This window comes from Microtus ochrogaster, chromosome 10 (genome assembly GCF_000317375.1).
Source record: "Microtus ochrogaster isolate Prairie Vole_2 chromosome 10, MicOch1.0, whole genome shotgun sequence".
In the NCBI taxonomy this organism is placed as follows: domain Eukaryota; kingdom Metazoa; phylum Chordata; class Mammalia; order Rodentia; family Cricetidae; genus Microtus; species Microtus ochrogaster.
In genome coordinates this window covers 67,959,909-67,980,131 of record NC_022016.1, presented here as the reverse complement: position 1 = coordinate 67,980,131, position 20,223 = coordinate 67,959,909, and the positions used below count along the sequence as shown (strand labels likewise).

The 20,223-nt window shown below is 41.8% G+C and overlaps 1 protein-coding gene across 1 annotated transcript in view; it reads right to left on the bottom strand.

The window, feature by feature from the left end:
* Positions 1 to 20,223, bottom strand: part of Ror1 (receptor tyrosine kinase like orphan receptor 1) — a 351,964-nt gene that overhangs the window by 87,750 nt on the left and 243,991 nt on the right. Inside the window, exons 3-4 of the mRNA XM_005353459.2 lie at positions 16,404 to 16,691; positions 15,850 to 15,880 (exon numbers count right to left, since the gene is read on the bottom strand). Coding sequence (XP_005353516.1) covers positions 15,850 to 15,880; positions 16,404 to 16,691 — 319 coding nt within the window. The remainder of the gene's footprint in view (positions 1 to 15,849; positions 15,881 to 16,403; positions 16,692 to 20,223) is intronic.

The following is a 20,223-nucleotide window of genomic DNA, read 5'->3' as shown; positions in this document are numbered from 1 at the left end:
TGACTTTGAGGCCTTGGTCCTTCCCTCTCCATAAACATATATATGTTGGCCCCTGTTAACAGCATCCCACCTCACATTCACATACATAATTCCCTTTGCCTCGTGGAGAAATCAGAGCAGGAGCACAGGCTGCCCAAACCAAGGTCAGCCTAAGATAATTGATTAAGATCACCGTGGGGTCCCTGGTGGTCGTAAGAACTGACAGGATTGATCCAGGCTCTGCATCCGAACCTCTTTCCTTGGAGAAAGGTCCTATTCCCTCAGCAAACAAGAACCAAAAGAAACACTGTGACCATCCGCATACCACGTTGTAAAGAGAAACCATGGAAAGCAGAGCCCTAAGAGGAGCGAAACAGAAACCTCTTTGAAAGGCTTGCTGTGGACCAGGGACCCTGCTCTGGGGATGTCCTGTGTCATTCGGCCTGGACAATCATTGAGTCGATGCTATCACTATAGAAAAGACCTCTCTCCCAAGGTCCTCCACTCTTAGCCAGGGTCTGGCCCCACCCTCTAGGCACTTCCCGGGGGCTTGGGTATTATTAACCCGCTGCCCTCATTGCAGGGAGAGGGAGGGGCACAAATGTTACAAAGAAAGGGTCTTGCATCACGACCTAAGTGGTGGACGAACACACGGTATGAGATGGGAAGGACAGTGTGGCAGGTGAGAGGGAGAAGGACATTTCCTTCTGACTGGGCCCCTGGCACACAACGGGAGGGAACCCCTTCTCACTGCCACCTCCAGCTCCACGGCCGGTTTTACTGTGTCAAAAATAGGCAAACCTAGAGAGAGAAAGCTGGCTAGTGTTTGGTGAGGAGAGGGAAGAATCTACTAAGTGGAGATCGGTTTTTTTCCTGGGCTAAAAATATGGTTCAGCAATCAGATAGTTAAAGCCTGCTTGCCAATGAGCTGTGCCATGGGAAATAGTCAAAATGACTAATTTTATGTGTATTATCTATAATAATGATACAATGAGCAGGATTTCTCTCAAAAGTCAGGTAACAGAACTACTTAGCACTAGAGATGGGCTCTTTTGTGATGCTAACTCCAGGCTTATGAACGGGGCTGCTTCGGCCACTGTCAGAAACCCCCAGGATCTGCTAGCCGCGCCAGTAGGCTATTTTGAAATGAACCTTAATCTAAAAGAATAACATTTTACTTTGCAACCTTGTGTGTTTCTCTTTGCAATTTACCCCTTCTCTTTAATCTGGATGGTCACCCAAACAATCGTATGTGCCTGTGTGTGAGAGCACACATATGTGTGTTTAATTCAAGAGGAAATGGAGCCTGCTGAATACTGCTTTGAAATCCTGTCAGACTATCACTCCTGTTTTCTGAATGTCTATTTTTAGCCCTGGACAGAAAGCTGATTCAAACACGTAGTCTTCTGGAGGAGTCATGAGTTCTGTAGTGTTTTAACTAAGGGAAGTCTCTGTGGGGCAGAGCTGTGTTGGAAAAAAAGAATTTGGAATAAAGTATGCCACAAAATTCATGATGAATGTCAACTGAGCAGGGCCACACATATAAATCTTGTTTGCTATATTTAAATAAAAGCTAAACTAAAAATAATAAAGCGAAGGATATTGAAGAAGCGTTTCCAGTAACGACGTAAGTAGTTTTGTTCTTTAAATGTTCCCTAGCAGTAGTCAGAAAAAGGATGAAATTGATCTTCTGAAACCAGAATTAAATGCCCTAGAGGAAAAACATTTGCATTCAATTTAAATATAATCTGGGCATGTAAGTGTAAACAGTTTTAAGAACAATGGGGAGCGGTATGGAGTCTCGTGCATCCCAGACTGGCCTTGAACTTGCTATGCAGCTGAAGATGAGCTCACAGCCCCTTTCTAAGGAGTGCTTTAGTCATGCTGGAGACAGAACCCAGGGCTTTATGTATAGCCTATAACTTGAGCCCCTGTAAAGCCATTTTTCAAACAGACGAATGATAAGAAAAGAATACTGCTTTACTCACAGATAGACCATTAAGTCATTCTTGCAAAATCAAGTGTCAACTGATTTGAAATTTTAAAAATTGTGCATAGTTTTTTAGATGAGATGTGAGCTATTAAAGAAGTTGGCATATTAGTAGTTCAGGTTATATTTTACCATAAGGAAATTGCAAATTCATGAGAAATGTTAATTTATGGCCTGTGAAATTGAACTTGTAGACTGGGCACTGTTTCATCTTTTATATCTATCAAAGAATTTCAGTTTCATATGACAGAAACTTAGACTCTGACACATAGTACTCCAGCCACTAGGCCAACATCTAGACGTAGTGGAATTTACTAAGCCAATACCAATGGGCTTCAGATCTTTTTGACCTTCTTTAGATATGTATTGAAAATATCTGTGCTCTAGAACTTGGGGGAGTAGCCAACCAATGTCTGATCTGACATATGACCCACTCCATGAGAGGGAATCCATGCCCAACACTGCTTGAGTAATCAAGAACCAGAGATTAGATGGCACAGGTTCTTGCTGTTGCCACCCTGTAACACACTGTCACGGCTACCACACTGTATGACCAGCTGACCTCACAGATTCCATGGAAGGGGAAACTCACTGTGATCTAGCAAAGCAGGTGCAGAAGGTATGTTCTACTGTGGCTTTTTGCAATACACATCTACAGTTGCTGAATTTGCATATTTAGTGGGAATTATTCTGCAGATATTAACTGTAACTGACAGTACTTTGCGAACTGGCTACAAAAACTACAAGAAAAATTTTGAAGAATGATTTATTGATATCAATAAATTGAGTACTGCTCTTCAATTTTTGCACTATACCTCTGAATTTGATATAAATGGTACTAAGTTGCTTTAAGATTTAGCACATTTACTTAATTTGGATAGATGTAGTTGAAACTAATAAATTGTGGTTCAAAGTCAAATCAACACAAAAAATGATAAAGCAGTTTTATTAGTTACTAGAAAACTTTGTATTTAAAGTGAATTCATCGGTGTTTTTGTTTTGTTTTGTTTTTTTGAGACAGGGTTTATTTGTGTAACAACACTGGCTGTAGACAAGGCTGGCTTCGAACTTACAGAAATCCATTTGTCTCTGTTTCCTGAGTACGGGGATTAAAGGAGTGTGCCACCACCACTGGGCAGATCTGTGTTTTTAATAGCTAATCTTATTAAAGCCAATGGTAGCAATTATTTCTGATAAAAATTTAGCATCAAAAGGTGTGTTGTCATTATAAAATATACACTGGACACTGAAGAGTTACAAAAAAGAATGTAGGGCATATAAAACAGTAAAGTGACTCCAATGCAAATTCTTGCCATTGGGGTCAGAAATACGCTAGGAATAATGTATAGCTATTGTGTGTCAGTTATCAACCACCTTTTAATACATAGCTATATCAAGTATCATGTACTATATATGTGTATTAGTGGCTTTAAGGTATTCTTGAAAAGTCTAATTTACATTTGTTAGTTTTAGAAAATGAGTGGCGGGTAGGGCCACTGGAGATTGGCAATAAATATATTAGGTCTGCTCTTTAGGTGGCTGATGAAATGACTCATGATAACTAATAAATTATTCCTGGGGCACTTCTAACACCAATGGCAAGAATTTGCATTTATGTTGCTGTACTGTTTTCCAAGTTCTAAGAGCAGGTTCCCAATTTATATAAAAGCGAGGCCAACAGTGTTGGGTAATCTCAGTTGGCCTGACCTACTGCAATTTATACTTTGGAAGCAGTGATCATTGGCAGTCACTATGGAGTAAAGATAAAGTAATGAACTTTATTTTAGTATCTATATTTATCATAGGAATGCTACTCTGTACGTGAGTGGTTTAGGGTAAGAGGTATTAGGTGATTGATAATCTTTAGTAAGAAGGAATAGATTTATGATTTTCATGTAGCTTCAGGGAAGTCTTGGAGTTTCGGTTAAGGTCTGCTATAAAGCTGGGCATGAACATCTGTGAATTGGTCTCTACAAAAGGCCTCAGCGATGAACCGGCTTTGGCTTTCTCAGAATTCATGTTTTTCACATCTATGCCAATGAAGTTTGAGACCTGCCAAGAAAGGGTGTACTATGTGACCCAGTTTTGGTAGGACAAAATGCTCTCACTAGGATCTCTGAGCAACTTCCATTGTACATTTATTTCCTGCTATTCCTAAAGTCCACCTCCTTGCCTGCATTAAAATTGCTTCATGAATATAAATCATCGTAGCCTTGTAAGCTCTTTTAGCCATGAAATGCTTAAGATGACCAAATATGTAGTTCTTGCATGTATTCTTGATTACTTCCTTCAACAAGGGGAGGGGATACACCAGCGTGAGCTCTGTAATCCCCTTTTGTATCTGTACAGTGAGAATGGCTAATGTCTGTCTTTAGATTTCAATGAGGCCAAGTAAGATAGTTAATCTTGTCCACTTGACTATAATTTAGAATCGTCATGGAAACACACCTCTGGATGTGTCCACAATGGTGTTTCCCAGGTCTAACGGAGGAGGGAAGATTCACCCTGAAATTAAGAGGTATTCTCCCATGGGCTGGCATCCGGGACTACACAAAAAGGAAAAAGCGAGTTGAACACCAGCATTCAGGTCTCTTTTCTGTTTGGCTGCCAACTGAATGTGATCGCCCACCTCAGAATCCTGGCATCACACCTCCACAGCCATGGTGGACTACAGTCCCTCAAATTGTAAGCCAGAATAAACCCTTTCTCCTTTAAGTTGCTTTTTGACAGGTATTTTTATCTTAGCAATAAGAACGTTTGTGCTTTTGAAGTTTCAATACAGATACCTTTATGCAGGTGTCTAGCACAGCGCAGAGCTTTGTGTTTCTATCCCTAGCATAGGGCAGAGCTCCATGTCTATCCCCGCACAGAGCAGAGCTCCATATCTACCCACCTCCCTGGCACAGAGCAGAGCTCTGTGTCTATCCCAGGCATAGAATGGAGCTTGGTGTCTACTCCAGCTTCCAAGTATAGTCAGAGAGTCTCAGGAAGCAAATTTCTAGTAGTTTTTTTGTTTTTAGCCTCCTCGTCTAGCAGTCTCTTCAGAATCTCAGGGTCTGCTCTTAGGGGCCATTATTTTCTTACTGACTCAATATAACTGAATAGGGTTTTGTTTGGAATAGACAGGATGTATGTTCATGACAGAAAAGAGAACTATTAACATCCCAGAGTGGAGAAAAAGAACGTAGGAGCTGACAGCGTGAAACTCAGAATCTTGATGAGGTTTTATAATAATAAAGGAAATAATACACTGAGTTTCAATTAGGTATCAAATTTAGTTGGAAGAAACCTTAGGAGACATTGAGCCCAAGCTCTTCAGTGAGCAAAATAGAAACTCAGTGCCAGAGAAGGTAAGCTCTTTGCCTAAGGTCACTGGCTAGTGACACAGAAAGGCTAGAACTCAAACACATCTCCTCAAGTGATTGTTTCTCAAAGTGTGTGAGCCAGTGGCACCACCAAGCCCTAGGAGTGTGCTAGAAACACAGAGCTGTCTACTACCCAGCTTAACACACACTCGCTGACACAGCTAATGCAAGGAGCAAGAAGCTCAAAGCCGAGCTTCCAGAAAACATCTGCCTGGCTGGAAGGCAAGGGTTTTTCTCTTTTTGGATGTGTCCAGCACACAGAGGTAGGTGATCGCTCCAAGTGTCCTTTGAATGGGAGCTTTCCACACCCTGTTCATACAGGAGAGGCTGCTGAGTGACAAGGGTGGGCTGTGACCTAAGAGGCTGGCTTCTCAACCTTCTGTACTCTTGGGCCTGTCCCCTGGGATTGGACATCCTTCTTGTCTAATCTGCCCACATTCCAACCATCTGTCCTTGCTCTGAGGAATGCAAAGTCTAAGATGGTTTTGATGAGGACACCATGGCTAGCCAGCTTCACTGGAATGGTGTCCCTCTGTGGTCGGGCCCAGCTGCTGAGTGACTTCCTGGTCTCCTCTCCACAGGACGTCACATCTCCCAACTGCCTGAGTAGCTGTGTTGAAAGATCTCCTTGAGTTTATCTAGAGTTGAAAGCTATATTATCACTTCCTGGGGTGGGCCAGCACCCAGCTTTACTTTTTCTCTATGCCTGGGACTTGGAAACACATAAAAGGAGAGGGGGGAAAAATCAGTAAAAGCTAATTGCCTCTTTTTTTTTTTTCATTGAAGGGGATTTCAGCCAAAAGCTGATGAGAGAAAAGGAAATAAAGGTTTCAAGGTCTTCAGCTGGGGGTCATGGCAGGGCAGATTGTCCACAGGAGGACGCTGACTTCTTTGTTCAAACAGGAGTGATGACAATGATAAGGTTAGCTAGCGTTATTCAGCTCCTAATGCGCACCAGGCTCTGACATGGAGCATTTTGTTAATTAATCTAATCTTCAACATCCTGGTGACATAGATACTGTGTTAGTTAACTTTTTGTCAACTTGACACAAGGTGGAGACATTTTAGAAGAGGAAACCTCAATTAAAAAACCTGCTTCTTTGAGATATTTTCTTGATTAATAATTAGTATAGGAGGACTAATTATTATAGCACCACTCCTGAGTAGGAGACTCTGAGTTGTATAAGAAAGGAGGCTGAACAAGAAATGGGAAGCAAGCCAGTGAGCAACACTCCTCCATGATCTCTGTTTCAGCCCTTGTCCCCAGGTTCCTTCCTGCCTTTGAGCTCCAGCCCCAATGCCTATCAGTGATGGAGTGTGACCCGGGAGTTGTAAGCTAAATGAACCCTTTCGTTCCCAAGCTGCTTTTGCCCATGGTGTTTTATCACAGCAATAGAAGCCCTAACTATGATGAATACTTTTCAGACAGCACAGCCTTTGAACACACAGAACTGAACAAGACCCCAGAGGATGAAAGAAAAGAAGCACACACACCTTCAACGCAGAGAAGGCCAAGCGTATGGTGAGCGCCACACCAGGGTCGCTCGTGTTAGGAGAGGGCAGACAGAAGCCACAAAAGCTGAGCTTTGTTAGCCACAGAGTCCCATGGTATAACTTGCTCTGGTCTCTTCTCCAACATTCTTTATAGCCTTGTGAAGTGGCAGTCACTGGGGAAGGCAGAATGGGTCTTGAATGTCCCCAAAGCCTAACCTCCACCTTGTGAAATGGCAGTCACCGGGGAAGGCAGAGTTGGTCTTGAACGCCCCCGAAATCTCATCTCCTGACACCTGACATGACTTGATTTGCTGGACACTCTGGAAAGTCCAGCTCACAAGCTTGTCTTCATCTGACCAGCCATGCAGTTTCACAGTGATGAAGTCCTGGTCACATGACACTGGTTGAGAAAAAAGTGATCACATTTGCCTGTACCAATCCCATCTGGGAGAAACGAGAGTGGGGGCACAAAGCTGAAAGGTGTCGAAGCAAAGAGATGTCCACTAGCCTCTAAACCCTCTGATATAGGGAGAAAGGGTACTTGCATGAGAGAAGCTGTGTATGACCAGTAAAACAAACTCCTGTTTCTTCCTTCTGGCACTTTGGGAGGCCCTACAACAGCAGAACATGAAGCAACAGCACGAATGTTAGCTGCTGGAGTACCGGAGGCAGCAGGCCCCATGCACTCATGGGGACCCTTGGCAAACAGTAGCAGAATCCCTGCTTTAAGGATCCCTCTGGCTACTCACCAAGAGAGCATGCTCACAGTGTACTGACTTATGTGCTTGTACTGACGGAAAATAAAGTCTGTACACACTCAGTCCAGGGAAGTCTCTGAACAAATGAAAATGACACCACACAGCCATGTCACAAGGGAGGCAAGCAGATATCCAGAACGGTCGTATTACATCATTTGAATTATTTAGTTTTTGGTTTTTTGTTTTTTGTTTTTTTTTTTAAAAAAAAAAAGACCAACCAATACTTGGCTAGCTACTCTGACTGAAAAAAATGATACAAGCTACTAAAATCAAGAATAAAATGAAAGATGCCATTTACTAATGTCACAGAAATGAAAAGAACAACATGGGAATGATAACGTGAATAACTATATGCCAACAACCTGGAAAATCTGAACAGAATGAACAAACTTCATGGAAGACACAGACTATCCAAACCGACTAGGAAGAAAAGAATATATGCATAATAAGTGAAGAAGTTGAACTAGTAACTAAAACTTTTCAAGGGAATTTCAGGGTGAATTATATCAGCATCTGCATGAATCAACAGAATTCCCTTGTAGGTTTGCCAAACAAGAAAAATGCTTCCTAATTCATTTGAAGGGCTTTGTATTAAGCTTCTATCAGAACTATGCCACGATATCACAAGAAAGCTAGAGATTAATACCCTTTATAAACATAGAAAGCAAAACCCCCAATAAAATGACAGCAAACAAAACAAAAGGGGTAGATGAGATGGCTCAGTAGGAAAAGGAATTTGATTCCCAGGACCCATGTGGTGGAAGAAGGACACTGACTCCTGCAAACTGTTCTCTGACTTCCATTTGTACTTGCCTCAAAATATGTATTTTTAAGATTTGTTTATTTATTATTATAGATGGTTGTGAGCCACCATGTGGTTGCTGGGATTGAACTCAGGACCTCTGGAAGAATGGCCAGTGCTCTTAACCTCTGAGCCATCACTCCAGCCCTAATATATATATATATATATATATATATATATATATATATATATATATATATATATATAAAATATTATATATATATTATATTTTATATTATATATATTAAATAATTTAAGTATTTTAAAAGAATGTAAGCAAATAGAATCCAGTAATATACACAAGGGACCTTCATATTGTAGAATATGTTCTATGAATGACAGTTTGATCAGTCAATGTAATACACCACACTAAGAAGAACTAACAGAATCCCATGATCATCTCAATGAAGACAGAGAAATTATTCGTCAAAGCTCAATATCTTCACATAATGAAAACCACACATGGAAAGAGGAATAACGAGGCAACTTTTCCTCAACCCGATACAGAGCATCTGTGTAAAACCCATAGCTGGCATCAAATTCAATGGAGGGTCTGACCTCTCACCACTTCTACTCCACACTGCATGGTTAAGTCCAGCTAGGGCCGATGGGTGGGAAATAGAGATAAAAAGCATCCACGGTGAGGAGGAAGAACCTCAAGAATCTGACACTGCAGATAACATCATCCTATAGATGAAGAGTCCTGGGGAATAAACACACACACACAGATATAAACACACACAGATGGACACACATTCCACACAAAGACACACACACACACACATTCCACACACACTCATGCACACAGATATAAACACATACAGATGGACACACAGACACACAGACACGCATAGACACATAGAGCCACAGATACAGAGGCACATACACAGACACACTAGAGCTAAGGATCAAGGTCATGTCTGTAGCTCATTAAGTCTACAGGACATAGGATGAGTTTATAGAAATGAACTATAGAGTAGAATAGATAATCTAAAAATGAAACCAATGCCATAGTACTAATATTAAAATAATTAAATATGAAGAAATATAACTTTTCTACAAAGGGAGCTAGATTTGTACAACAAAGTCTAAAAAACTATGTAGGGTAATTAAATAAATGAAATGATATGCCCATGTACAGAGAACAGAAGATTTAACACTGTTTAGAGGGGAATACTCTCCAAATCAATTTAAAGATTGATAGTCAATGTATTTTTCAAAACTCCACATGATTTTCATAACTATTAATAAAACTAATTTTAAGATACACCTAGAAGTGAAAAGGACCCAGAACACAGGAAAAGTCTTGAACAAAAAACAACATTGAAGATGCGATGGCCAATTGTTATTTGTCACGTTGTCAAGGTCTGGTTCCTAACTATTCACTTAGACCCTAGACTAGCTATTGCTCTGACAGGACTTGCTGATTGACTTTGGAGGGTGTCCTTGGTATTTGGATGAACCTGACCCAGTCAGTTTCAGGGCCTGGAAGAGCAGACTGAGGTTTCCCACCTGAGAATTGCAGCAAGAGGAGCGCCCTATGGCTCGAGCTCACCTTAGTACTCTACTTCATAGATTGTGAACTTGCCACATGTTCACATAAGTCAATTTTCTGTAATACCTATCTATATCTATCTATCTATCTATCTATCTATCTATCTATCTATCTATCTACTAATCAATCAATTAACCAACCAACCATCTATCTACATATGTTCTACTGTTTCTGTTATCCAATGAAACACTGATTGGTACAGAGAACTCATTTCCTGACTTAAAAACTCCCTACAAATGCCATGAAAACTGTAGTAAAGTATATTCCATAAGACTGATACAGGCAAGAAGCACAGATCAATGGGTAAAATTACAGAAATAAGCTCATATATTTATGGGCAACAGGTTTAAAGAGCACAAAGGGTAAAGATTGTCTTTTTAGTAAGAAAATGATACTGGCACTGTTGGAATGGATATGGAGAATGACTCTATACTCCTCGTACCATATGCAAGAGTCATCTCAAAACAAACCAAAATCTAAATGTAAGACCTGAAGTTATGAACTAACACCATAAGAAGGAAAGATAGAAGAAAAAAATTGGGAGCTTGTGTTAGGCAATGTTTTCTCAAAAGTGTAAATGACCAAATCTGAGAGTGGACTATATTTTGTCATTTTTTTAATGTACTCTAAAAAACACTACGAATAAAAGGTAAGGATAACGCAGAGAATGACAGGGACATCTGAAGTCCTATATCTGAGAAGAATATATATATATGTAGACTATATGGAGAATCCTTGTAGGCAAAGAATAAAAAGATTAAATTATCAAACTATTTACAAAGAATTTTTAAAGAGACATTTCCCAAAGATACATAAATGTCCATTAAGTACATAAAAAAAGATACTCAATACCACTAGTTCTAGGAAAATGAAAACTAAAGTTCTGTCAAGGTCCGTGGACACCAAGATGGCTGAAGTAGATAGTAGACGGACAGACAGATAGATAAATGATAGATAGATAGATAGATGAACAGATAGATAGAAATAGGTAGATGATAGATAGATTATAGATAGAGCGACAAATAATCTATAGATAGACAGATACAAATTTTAGACTATAAATTAGTGTCAGAGAACATGTGGAGAAATTAAAATCCTTTTGCCTTTTTGTTGTTGTTTGTTTGTTAATATAAAATTTTGCAGCTCCTTTAGAAAACAGCTTTGCCATTCTGCCAAAGTTTAAACACACAATCTTCATATGTTCCCAGAATTACACTTTTGGGTACATACCCAAGAAGCTGAAAACACACACCACATGCCCTGAAAACAAAACAAAACCCTGCACATGACTTTATGCTGAACAGGCAAAAATCAGAAGTAACCCAACCCACGTGTCCACCAATAAGAAATAAACAAAATGTGATCTAACTACATAGTGGAATATCATTCACTCATAAAAGCAATGAAGTACTGGATGCTATAATGTGGTCGGATACCAAACTATTATGCTAAAGTCAAATAAGCCTAACACCAAAGTACGGGTATTGTGAGGTAGAAACGAGGTTTGCACAACTGTGACGATACCAACACGGAGTTGTGTTTACTTTAAAGTGATCAACAACACGGTTATGCAGAAAGAGAGGAAGGGGGCAGAGAAAGTCCGAGCATACCCTGTGCCCACATTATAAAAGAAAAGAATTATGAAATGAATTTAATAAAAGTAAGGAGTCCACGTGGGCCCTTCTGTGCCTTGAGACTCAGCACTCCAGGTTGGCCTGGTATAAACAGAACCTTAAATGTCGCTCATAAGATCAGCATGGTTCTGGTCCCAGGGAACACATCCCCACCCAAGTTGACAGTGCTGGGCAGTCTGTGGGTGTTGGGCTTCTGTCAGGGCAGGAGATGCTGTCTTACATATGGAGAGGACAGCACTGACGGAAGCATTTCAGCAGGAGAAAAGAAAAACCAGTCACCTGGCCACACGTTTCCTCTCTGTGCGGCTGTAATTTTTTTTTTCACAGCAAACAGCATTTTGAATATCAGAGCATCTATAATCTTGGTTCTCATTAGATCCTAATCATTACTTGTGAAAGTTTTCATGTTTTGGAGAAACAGCGTATCACATGTCTGAGCAAGATTTTGCAATATTAAGAGTTGTCTACTGAACTGTGCCCTCTCCACAGATTAGAAAAAGGAGGCTCTATCCCCCCGAAATGCAGAATGCAATCTTAGATGAAAGTTGGGTCTTTGCAGGGTCAATCAAAGCAACAATGTGAGTCCTAGCACGGTGCTACTGCTGCTTCTCACAGAAGGGGATTGATTATTTGGAGAACTCTGCTGGGAGAGCACCATGGAGCTTCAAGCCCAAACTCAAGTAACATGTCCATGAGCTGATGGATGTCAGCAAGTACTGGTGAGTCCCAGGAGAATACAGAAAGCTTTCCTTGCAACGCTCAGGATGAGCCAAACCTACAGACGCCTTGCTATCAGAATTCTAGCTTCCAGAGCTGCATGAGACTGCTCTAATGTCTCAGCTATGCATAGAGGTCATAGAGGACATATACCATTCATCATTATGTAGAGCGGACACCTAAAATGTTTATTACAAATGTGCTGTGTGAAGCTGTCAGCAGCCTCTTGCATTTTTTAAAATTTTCTGTGTGTCTTGATTCCATCAGAAGTCATTTCAAGTGACTGACTTGCATTATCTAGAGGTCTGTAAATTTGCTCTTAGATACACAATGACAAAGTTGCCTGATGACTGTAGAGTTGCCTCATCCCCACTGATGAGGGGCACGTGACCACACTCTTTAATTTATACATGTTGAGATGATGTGTGCATTTAAGACCAACATGCATGATGAGATTATAAAATCAGTAGCATAGTCTATAATGACGATTTTCAGATATGATCTCATGTCTATGTTTGAACATGGTACATAAAATTCCCCAAAATTCCTATGTGAAGTAAATAAAATTCCTATGTGAAGCGAGTCCATGTGGGACAATGAGGAAAAACAATTTTATAGACCTAACATATAAAATCATACACATTATATATGTGTCTAGCCCATGAGCATTATACTTATTTGTACTAGATAGTGTTAAAATTGTAAATTTTGAGAGTCTGGCCTTTCAGTTATAGAAAACCATCTTTCACACATTTTTTTTTTTATTTTGGGGTGTGAAGGAGTATTTGTCAATGTGGTAGAAGGAGCATTATCACTTGGCAGGTATGCTGGCTTCATTTATACCTTTTACTGCCTCCGACAGTATGAGCCTCAGCTGTGCCTTTGCTCCAGGGCTTGTAACTGCTTGGGGTGGTCTAGAGACTAGCAAATATAGTAGCGCTAAAGTTTGAGGTTATAAACAGAGCCATCGAAAACCCTCAAGTCACCCTTAGCATCCCGAAGGTGTTTTGTGAAAACCTGAATTGGTTGGTCCCTCTGACTGGAGGGCTTCTGGGCTGAGGTCTCCAGTCCTGGCTTCCCCTGGGTTCTGTCTCCTGCATCTCACACTTGTGAGGTTCTGGATGTTCGGACAGTGCCTCAGATGCTCATTTGGTTTTACTTTCAGTGACTCTGACTGAGCTACTTACAAGTAAACTTGTAAACAGCATGCCACTTCTATTTATGGGAAAAAGCAAATTTCCAAGAAGGCCATTAATGCTGCGATGTCCCTACAGTTCCCATTCTGTTTATTTCTGACTACGCCTGGGTTTGCCTGATCTCTGGGGACTCTGAGGGCACAGGCGGGACTACCACACTGTCTGGGAGTTAGTTTGGGGAACTCCTAGTGACAGAGTAAGCACTGGTAGTTAAGAAAGGAGACAACACTATGGGTTTTTCGGAGAATAGTGGAGCTGGGTAGAAGGCTCAGTGGGTAACAGCACTTGCTGTAGAAGCATGAGGACCTGAGTTCAAATCTTCTGAAGTCAAAGAAAATGTCAGGTATGGTTATAAGTGATTGCAACCCCAGTACAGGGGGCAGGGGTAAAGAAGGCAGGAGAATCGTTGGGCCTTGCTGGTCACCAGCCTAGCTTTGGGTTCATCGAGAGATCCTGACCTCAAGGGAAGAAAGCAGAGCCGGATGGAAGAGGACATAACCTTCTGGTGTCAACAAACACCTTCGCACATCCCACGGAAAGAAAATAAAATCATCAAAATGACAACGAAGAATGCCAAAATGAGATTGAGCTGGAAAAGGCCCTGTGAAGTTGTCAACTTGGGTTAAAGATTTTTAGGCGAATCAACATAAATGACCCAAGCAAGGATGGCAGCTATCGATACCATGTGCCACCTAAACTCAGTGGGTGCTCAGACAGCAAACATGAAACACAAATCTCAGATCCCTTTAGCTGTGGGTAGGTATCTTTAATAAACTTCAGTCTCCTCTTCAGGTAGCTATACTCACGAAGTCGCTAGATTATCTGTATAAAATTAAATCACAACATACTGGCTTCACCAGAAAGATGGCCATCAAGAAAAAGCCAATGTGGACAGAAAGGAGGACAGGTCAGTATCAAACACCATTGGGATTACAAAGAACTATCTTTCTTAGGCAAAAGCAGCAGACAGAACATCAACAGCCTTGGGCTGCACAGCAAAGGAAAGTTAGTGAACCACAAAAGCCGCCTGTGACCCGATTACCAGCCACATTAGAAACACGGGTTAATACGAACAAATAAGGGACCCGTGTGGGAAGTGGTTTTAAGGCATGTAACAAAAGTTTTAATCTTTGTTTAAATAAGACTTCAAAAGAATTCCATATACAATGGAATTAGTGGGACAGCTTTTAAAAAAAGGAGACGTTAGCTTCAAGAGATGCGAGGCTGAGTGGCCGAACTTCCGATTGCTCTGAGATCAAGCCATGTTTTAGATGGCGGTAGGTAGAAGGCAATTAGCACTGGGTGATTTTAAAGACTCTTTCACAGTTGCCTTTAACTGGCTGATGAAACAGCAGAGCAGTGTGGCTGAAGGCCAATGTTTATTTTTACCCAGTACCTATTTTATTAATGGGATTGTGGGCCACTGGGCCTCCAGGTACACACCAATGCCCTAAAATACCTCCCTCTGTAATTAAGAGGCACAGAGGGGATTAGAGCAGGCTAAGTGGCTGTTACTTTTCATACTGGTGTGGTCCAAGCCAGGCATGCTGAGGCTCTTACGGCAGACCGGTGAATTCTAGCCCATAAGTCTGCAGAATACAGAGGCAAGGCATGTGTGTGTGTGTGTGTGTGTGTGTGTGTGTGTGTGTGTGTGTGTGTTTCCCTGCAAAGTTTGAATAAATGGGTCTTTCTCTCCAAATAAAAATATACATAAGGAGTAAAAAAAAAATACCTCCTCAAGTAGATGTTTCTAGAGTGAAAGATGAGAATCCCTCCACCAGAATAATAAACGCATCAACAATAGCATCATTTACAGAAATGGAATCCTTAAACTCCATTATCAAGGGATTTGGAAGGAATCTAACTGCCAGGGGATTCTCAATCCAAGATGGGGCTCCCCCTCCTCTTTGTGAGTTAGAACTTTGGCTGCTGAGTTCTTTGGAAGGAATAAAAAATAAAGTGATCAGCTAATGTTGCCCTGTGCAATAATTCACAGCATCAGAAATGCTTGCAGAATGTAAAACAGACCCTGGTAGCGGGAGGAAAAGTCCCTAAGCCAGCACTCCATCATTTTTTTGTTTGATTTGACCAAATCCACTGTTGCCGCTAACTGTTAGCTTCATTTAAAAATAGTAAATGTAGGAAGAGGTTTGCTTTGATCAGTCGGATTCCTGATTGCCAGACTAGAGATTACTGCCAGGGCTGGTCTCCTGTGGGGCTGCACATCAGAGAGAAAGCAAAGGCAGCGGCATCTGGAAACACAGTCTTCTGGCTCGTGCACAGGACAACATTGCCTCTGCCCAGAAACCTACACAGAAATGCTTCGAAATGGCGGAGCTTAGAGATGCGGAGTACTTACGAGGATCCTGGACTTGCAGTAGGAGCAGGCCCTAAAGAAACAAGAACAACAAAAGATGCAGTCTGGGTAACTGGAGGGTGAGGAAGAATGCATCCACCAATGACAACAAATGCTCCCACCTGTATTGATTTTTCTTGGATTCCCTCTTTTGACTACATTTCCCCTCAACCACCTCTATCCCGGAATCCCAGCATACCCAGTGAGAATGTGACTCACTCCCGCAGCACGGGGTCTGAACACTGCATAGACAAGTGCAAAGACAATAATAGCTTAGTGACTGCATATGGGCAGGCATTGTCATTGCCAACACCTCAGGGTGAGGACTATCTGTACTGAGAGCAACACGGCACAGGGGTTCCTAGTAGGGGAAGTGAGGTCAGAGAGAAGCGGCCTCCTCTATTCCTCCTGACCATGGAAACGCCCTACTGGTCTGTGGATTACTTATTTCTAAATTAAATACAATGGCACTAGCTGTGGGTTTCAGTAAGTGCCCTTATGGACTCTGGCTGTCCTGGCACAATGAACTCTGGCCAAACCAGTTGAAGGCTGCTTACCAAACTTGACAAACAGGACTCCAGTGGTAGAAACTACTTTCTTGCCATTTGTTGCCACACACTGGAAGTAACCAGTGTCTGTGGTATCAAGGTTTCTGATCCGCAACCGAGAGCCATAGTTGGTTGCCCGGAAGGAGATTCTGCGAGGTTCCTGGACCACAGGAGCATCGTTCTTGAACCAGCGGATTGTGGGAGGCGGATTCCCAGACACTTTGCAGTGTAGTTCGGCAGTCTGCCCCAGGGATGTGGTGATGTTGTTCATCGGTTCATCAAGGGTTAAGTAAGAATCTGCGGACAAGAGAAAAGAGGCATTGAGAGGGACACAGAGCTGAAGAGGACCCCTAAGCAAATTCAGGATATTACAGCATGTCTCTAGTGTCACAATGAGGTACATCAGTACATGGCCATAGGCAATGAATGAGGTGGCAGCACTTACTAAGATCCCATGGCTGCTGATACAGCGCCCAGGACCTGATGGAGAGTGTTGACTGATCAGAATAGAAGACCCAAGCATTCACATGAATTGCACTCATGGATAGCCATACTCTCTCAGCCAAGGAAAGATGACTTTTTGAACTTCAGATTATAAACAGATTATAAATTAATACATGTTTCTTGTTGCAAATAATAATATAGCAAAGAAGAGGAGGAAATGAGGACAAAGGGACAGTAAAATTGAAATTTACTTAAGAATCCTTTCACCTCTCAACTTCTAACAAACATTCTTCTTGTTTGTCCACCTTGAAAAAGAATCAAACACAGGGAAAAGCAAGAGCAACCCAATTACCTCCACACCACACCAAATCAGGAAGTGTACCCCCAACCTTCCTATCAGTGGCACAAGATTCATGGAGATCAGATCACTACCAGAAAAAGGGGCAATGGTTACTTTCTTAGTATTATTCATGGAGCCAGAACAAGTTAGGTTGTGCCTGCCATCCATCCATCCATCCATCCATCCATCCATCCATCCATCCATCCATCCACCTGTTCATCCATTAATCCATCCATCTGTCCGTCCATCCATTCATCCATCCATCCACCCATCCATCTGTCAGTTCATCCATCCATCCATCCTTCTTCTGTCACCTACCTATCTAATCTGTCCATCTCTTATCAATTCAGCACATAATTTTAACCGAGATGTAATTTGCTTTCCGTGTAACGCACTGAACTCAAATGGTCCCACAAGTACTGACAAATGCATACACCTGTGCAACCAATGTCCTATCCAGATAGATCAACGCCTCAGAAACTGTTCCTGAATCCTTTGTAGTTCCTCCCAGCTCCCAAACCTTGCCTTCCATCCCTCCCCCAGGCAACCACTGTTCTGATTTCTATCATCATAGGAGTAATTTTGCTGATGCCAGGCTTTTGTATAAGTAGAATTATCATATGATTACATTTGCATCTGGCTGCTTTTGAGATTTGTTACATTAAAATTTTTTAATGAAATCTATTTAACTTTGCTTTTCAATGGTGTTTAGAAAACAATAAATATTAGTTGTGAAATTCAGTTACAGAGAATATGTTATTTTTCAAAATTAAGTTCAATAGTTGAAGACTGCTATTTGTCAATATGAAATTTTCTTTGGTTTTCCTTTTCCTTGGATAGGTTATTCCCTGACAGATATTCTCTCTGCTATCTCTCCTTGTCTGGTTCTTGTAGAATTCTGTGCTCCGAATAGAACAGTCATTACCATCTTCATCCTAGCATCTATGATTACACACAAGAGATGCTCAAGTCTGGGAAGTGGAGAGATTCCTTAGGCCCTCATCCGAGGTTCCAGCCACCTCTCCATATACCTTGGTTGTGCCTTGACGCCTGCCTTTAGCTGAGCCTGTGAATTTGAATTACTGCATGTGGTCAGTAGCTACTATACCGGACACCACCGAACCCAGTAAATTTCTTGAGTTTAATGGAATTTTATTGGGAAATAACTTTCTGTTTCTTGAGATATTTAACTACCCAAATTTAATTACCCAAAAGCTTATAAAAGAGACTCATAAAAACAAATGATTATTGTTTTTAAGTTTGCACAGGAAGACTGTTAGTCTCTGCAGTCTCATAGGACTATGTTGTCCCTGTGAGTGACGTTTATCACATTTGTGGTAGGACAAAGCTCACCTTTCACTGCTGCTCTGACCACACTTCTCATCTCAAGGTGGTTGTGCTCTCGCCAACAGGACTGGGAGCCCATCAAGGACTGTGTTAGAGGCTTGGGACCGGGAGTCCATGAAGAACTGCACTAGAGGTTTGGTACTGGGAGTTCATCAAGGACTGTGTTAGAGACCTTTTTTAATATGCATACTCTGATCTCTATTTTGGAGCATGTTTCTGTACCCTGCTTATGAGCTATGCATCTATCAATCCACCCATCCTTGGCCCATGGGTCCGACTGTGCCTGAGCATAGGCACATATGTTCCTAAGATGTTTGATAGATGCCCAGAAGGTAGGAAGGGCTAATTAACAGCTCCGTGAGGTACCATAGCTTAACAGCCTCAAAGGATTACTCTATGCTCTTTATAGACAGAAACTTGGAAAAGCAAACCATACAACACTCATATAAACATAGCAACTAATATTCATTAGGTTCTGAAATTTGCCTGGCTGGGTTTGAATATTCAGGTGTTCTCTCTGCTCCCAAGCTTATCTATATAACCTAGGGCAAGCGACTTAAGCTCTTTGTACCTTGTTACAGCTAACGTAAAAACTAAGCAGCAAATAGGTCCCAGCTGGCAAAGCTGTTAGAAGAAGATTAAAATTAAATTGAGTGACATGTGTGCAGTACTGAAGCCAGGGTTTGCCGAAGCCCAAGAATTGAAGTGCCATTGAAGAGTGCCATCGTGGGTCTTGCAACCATGACTTCTGTGGGAGGCTTTTCAGGTGCCACGGAGGTTTCCTTCCTCTCCTCCAGCCCTGTACCATCTGGGTAAGTGGGAGTGGCCCATTCTTCACAGTCCCCACTTGAAGAAGAGGGAATTATGAACCAGATGTTAGCTGACTAGCTCCTGTTCACACAGCTGGCTCCCCAATGTATCAGCGGCCATGGCCTTCAAGTCTCAGGCTTAGCCAACACTACATGAAGTTCAATGGCACCAGTTACAGATTGAAACAAAGTCTATATGCCAAGGATTTGCTGCAGTGTTCGCCCCTCTCCCCATCTCTGCAAGGAAGGAACATGACCTCTTCCTTCTTGGTGAGAAATCTAGGGTCACAGAGGTCAAATGACTTGCCTAATGCCCATGGCCATACTGGTCCCTGAATCATATCCCTCCAGTTTGCACCATAGGCCTTCCACTCCATCACATGTCCAAGCAGCAGAATCAACGGAGGCTGGACACACATGCATGCTCTTGGCTGGCCAATCCCTTCTTTAGCTCCAGTAGAACTGATTCTGTTATTTCTATTCTCCTGGGAGGCCAAGCCTCTGCCTGACTGACTGTTCTGCATGGTCACAGGTATATCTACAATAGATCACCTCTCTCAGAAAGCACCAGGGGGCCACAGGACATCTTGAGGTCAGAATTTCTTCAGAGAGACAAAAAAAGGGCCTAAATGCATCTCTGCATTCACTAACCAGAGCCTTGCGCAAAGGACAAGATGTGTACTTGTTTGTGACTGTGCAGCTACTCACCGGAGCTACAAAGCTGACAAACACTGCAACTGAGTTCGGCCAAGGGCAGAAGCATCAGGGTGGCATTTCAACTAAGTGACACAAGGCGCTCTGACAGCCATAAAATGAAAAAGATAGACACTCCTCTATCTTTCTTACAGTCTCTCTCTCTCTCTCTCTCTCTCTCTCTCTCTCTCTCTCT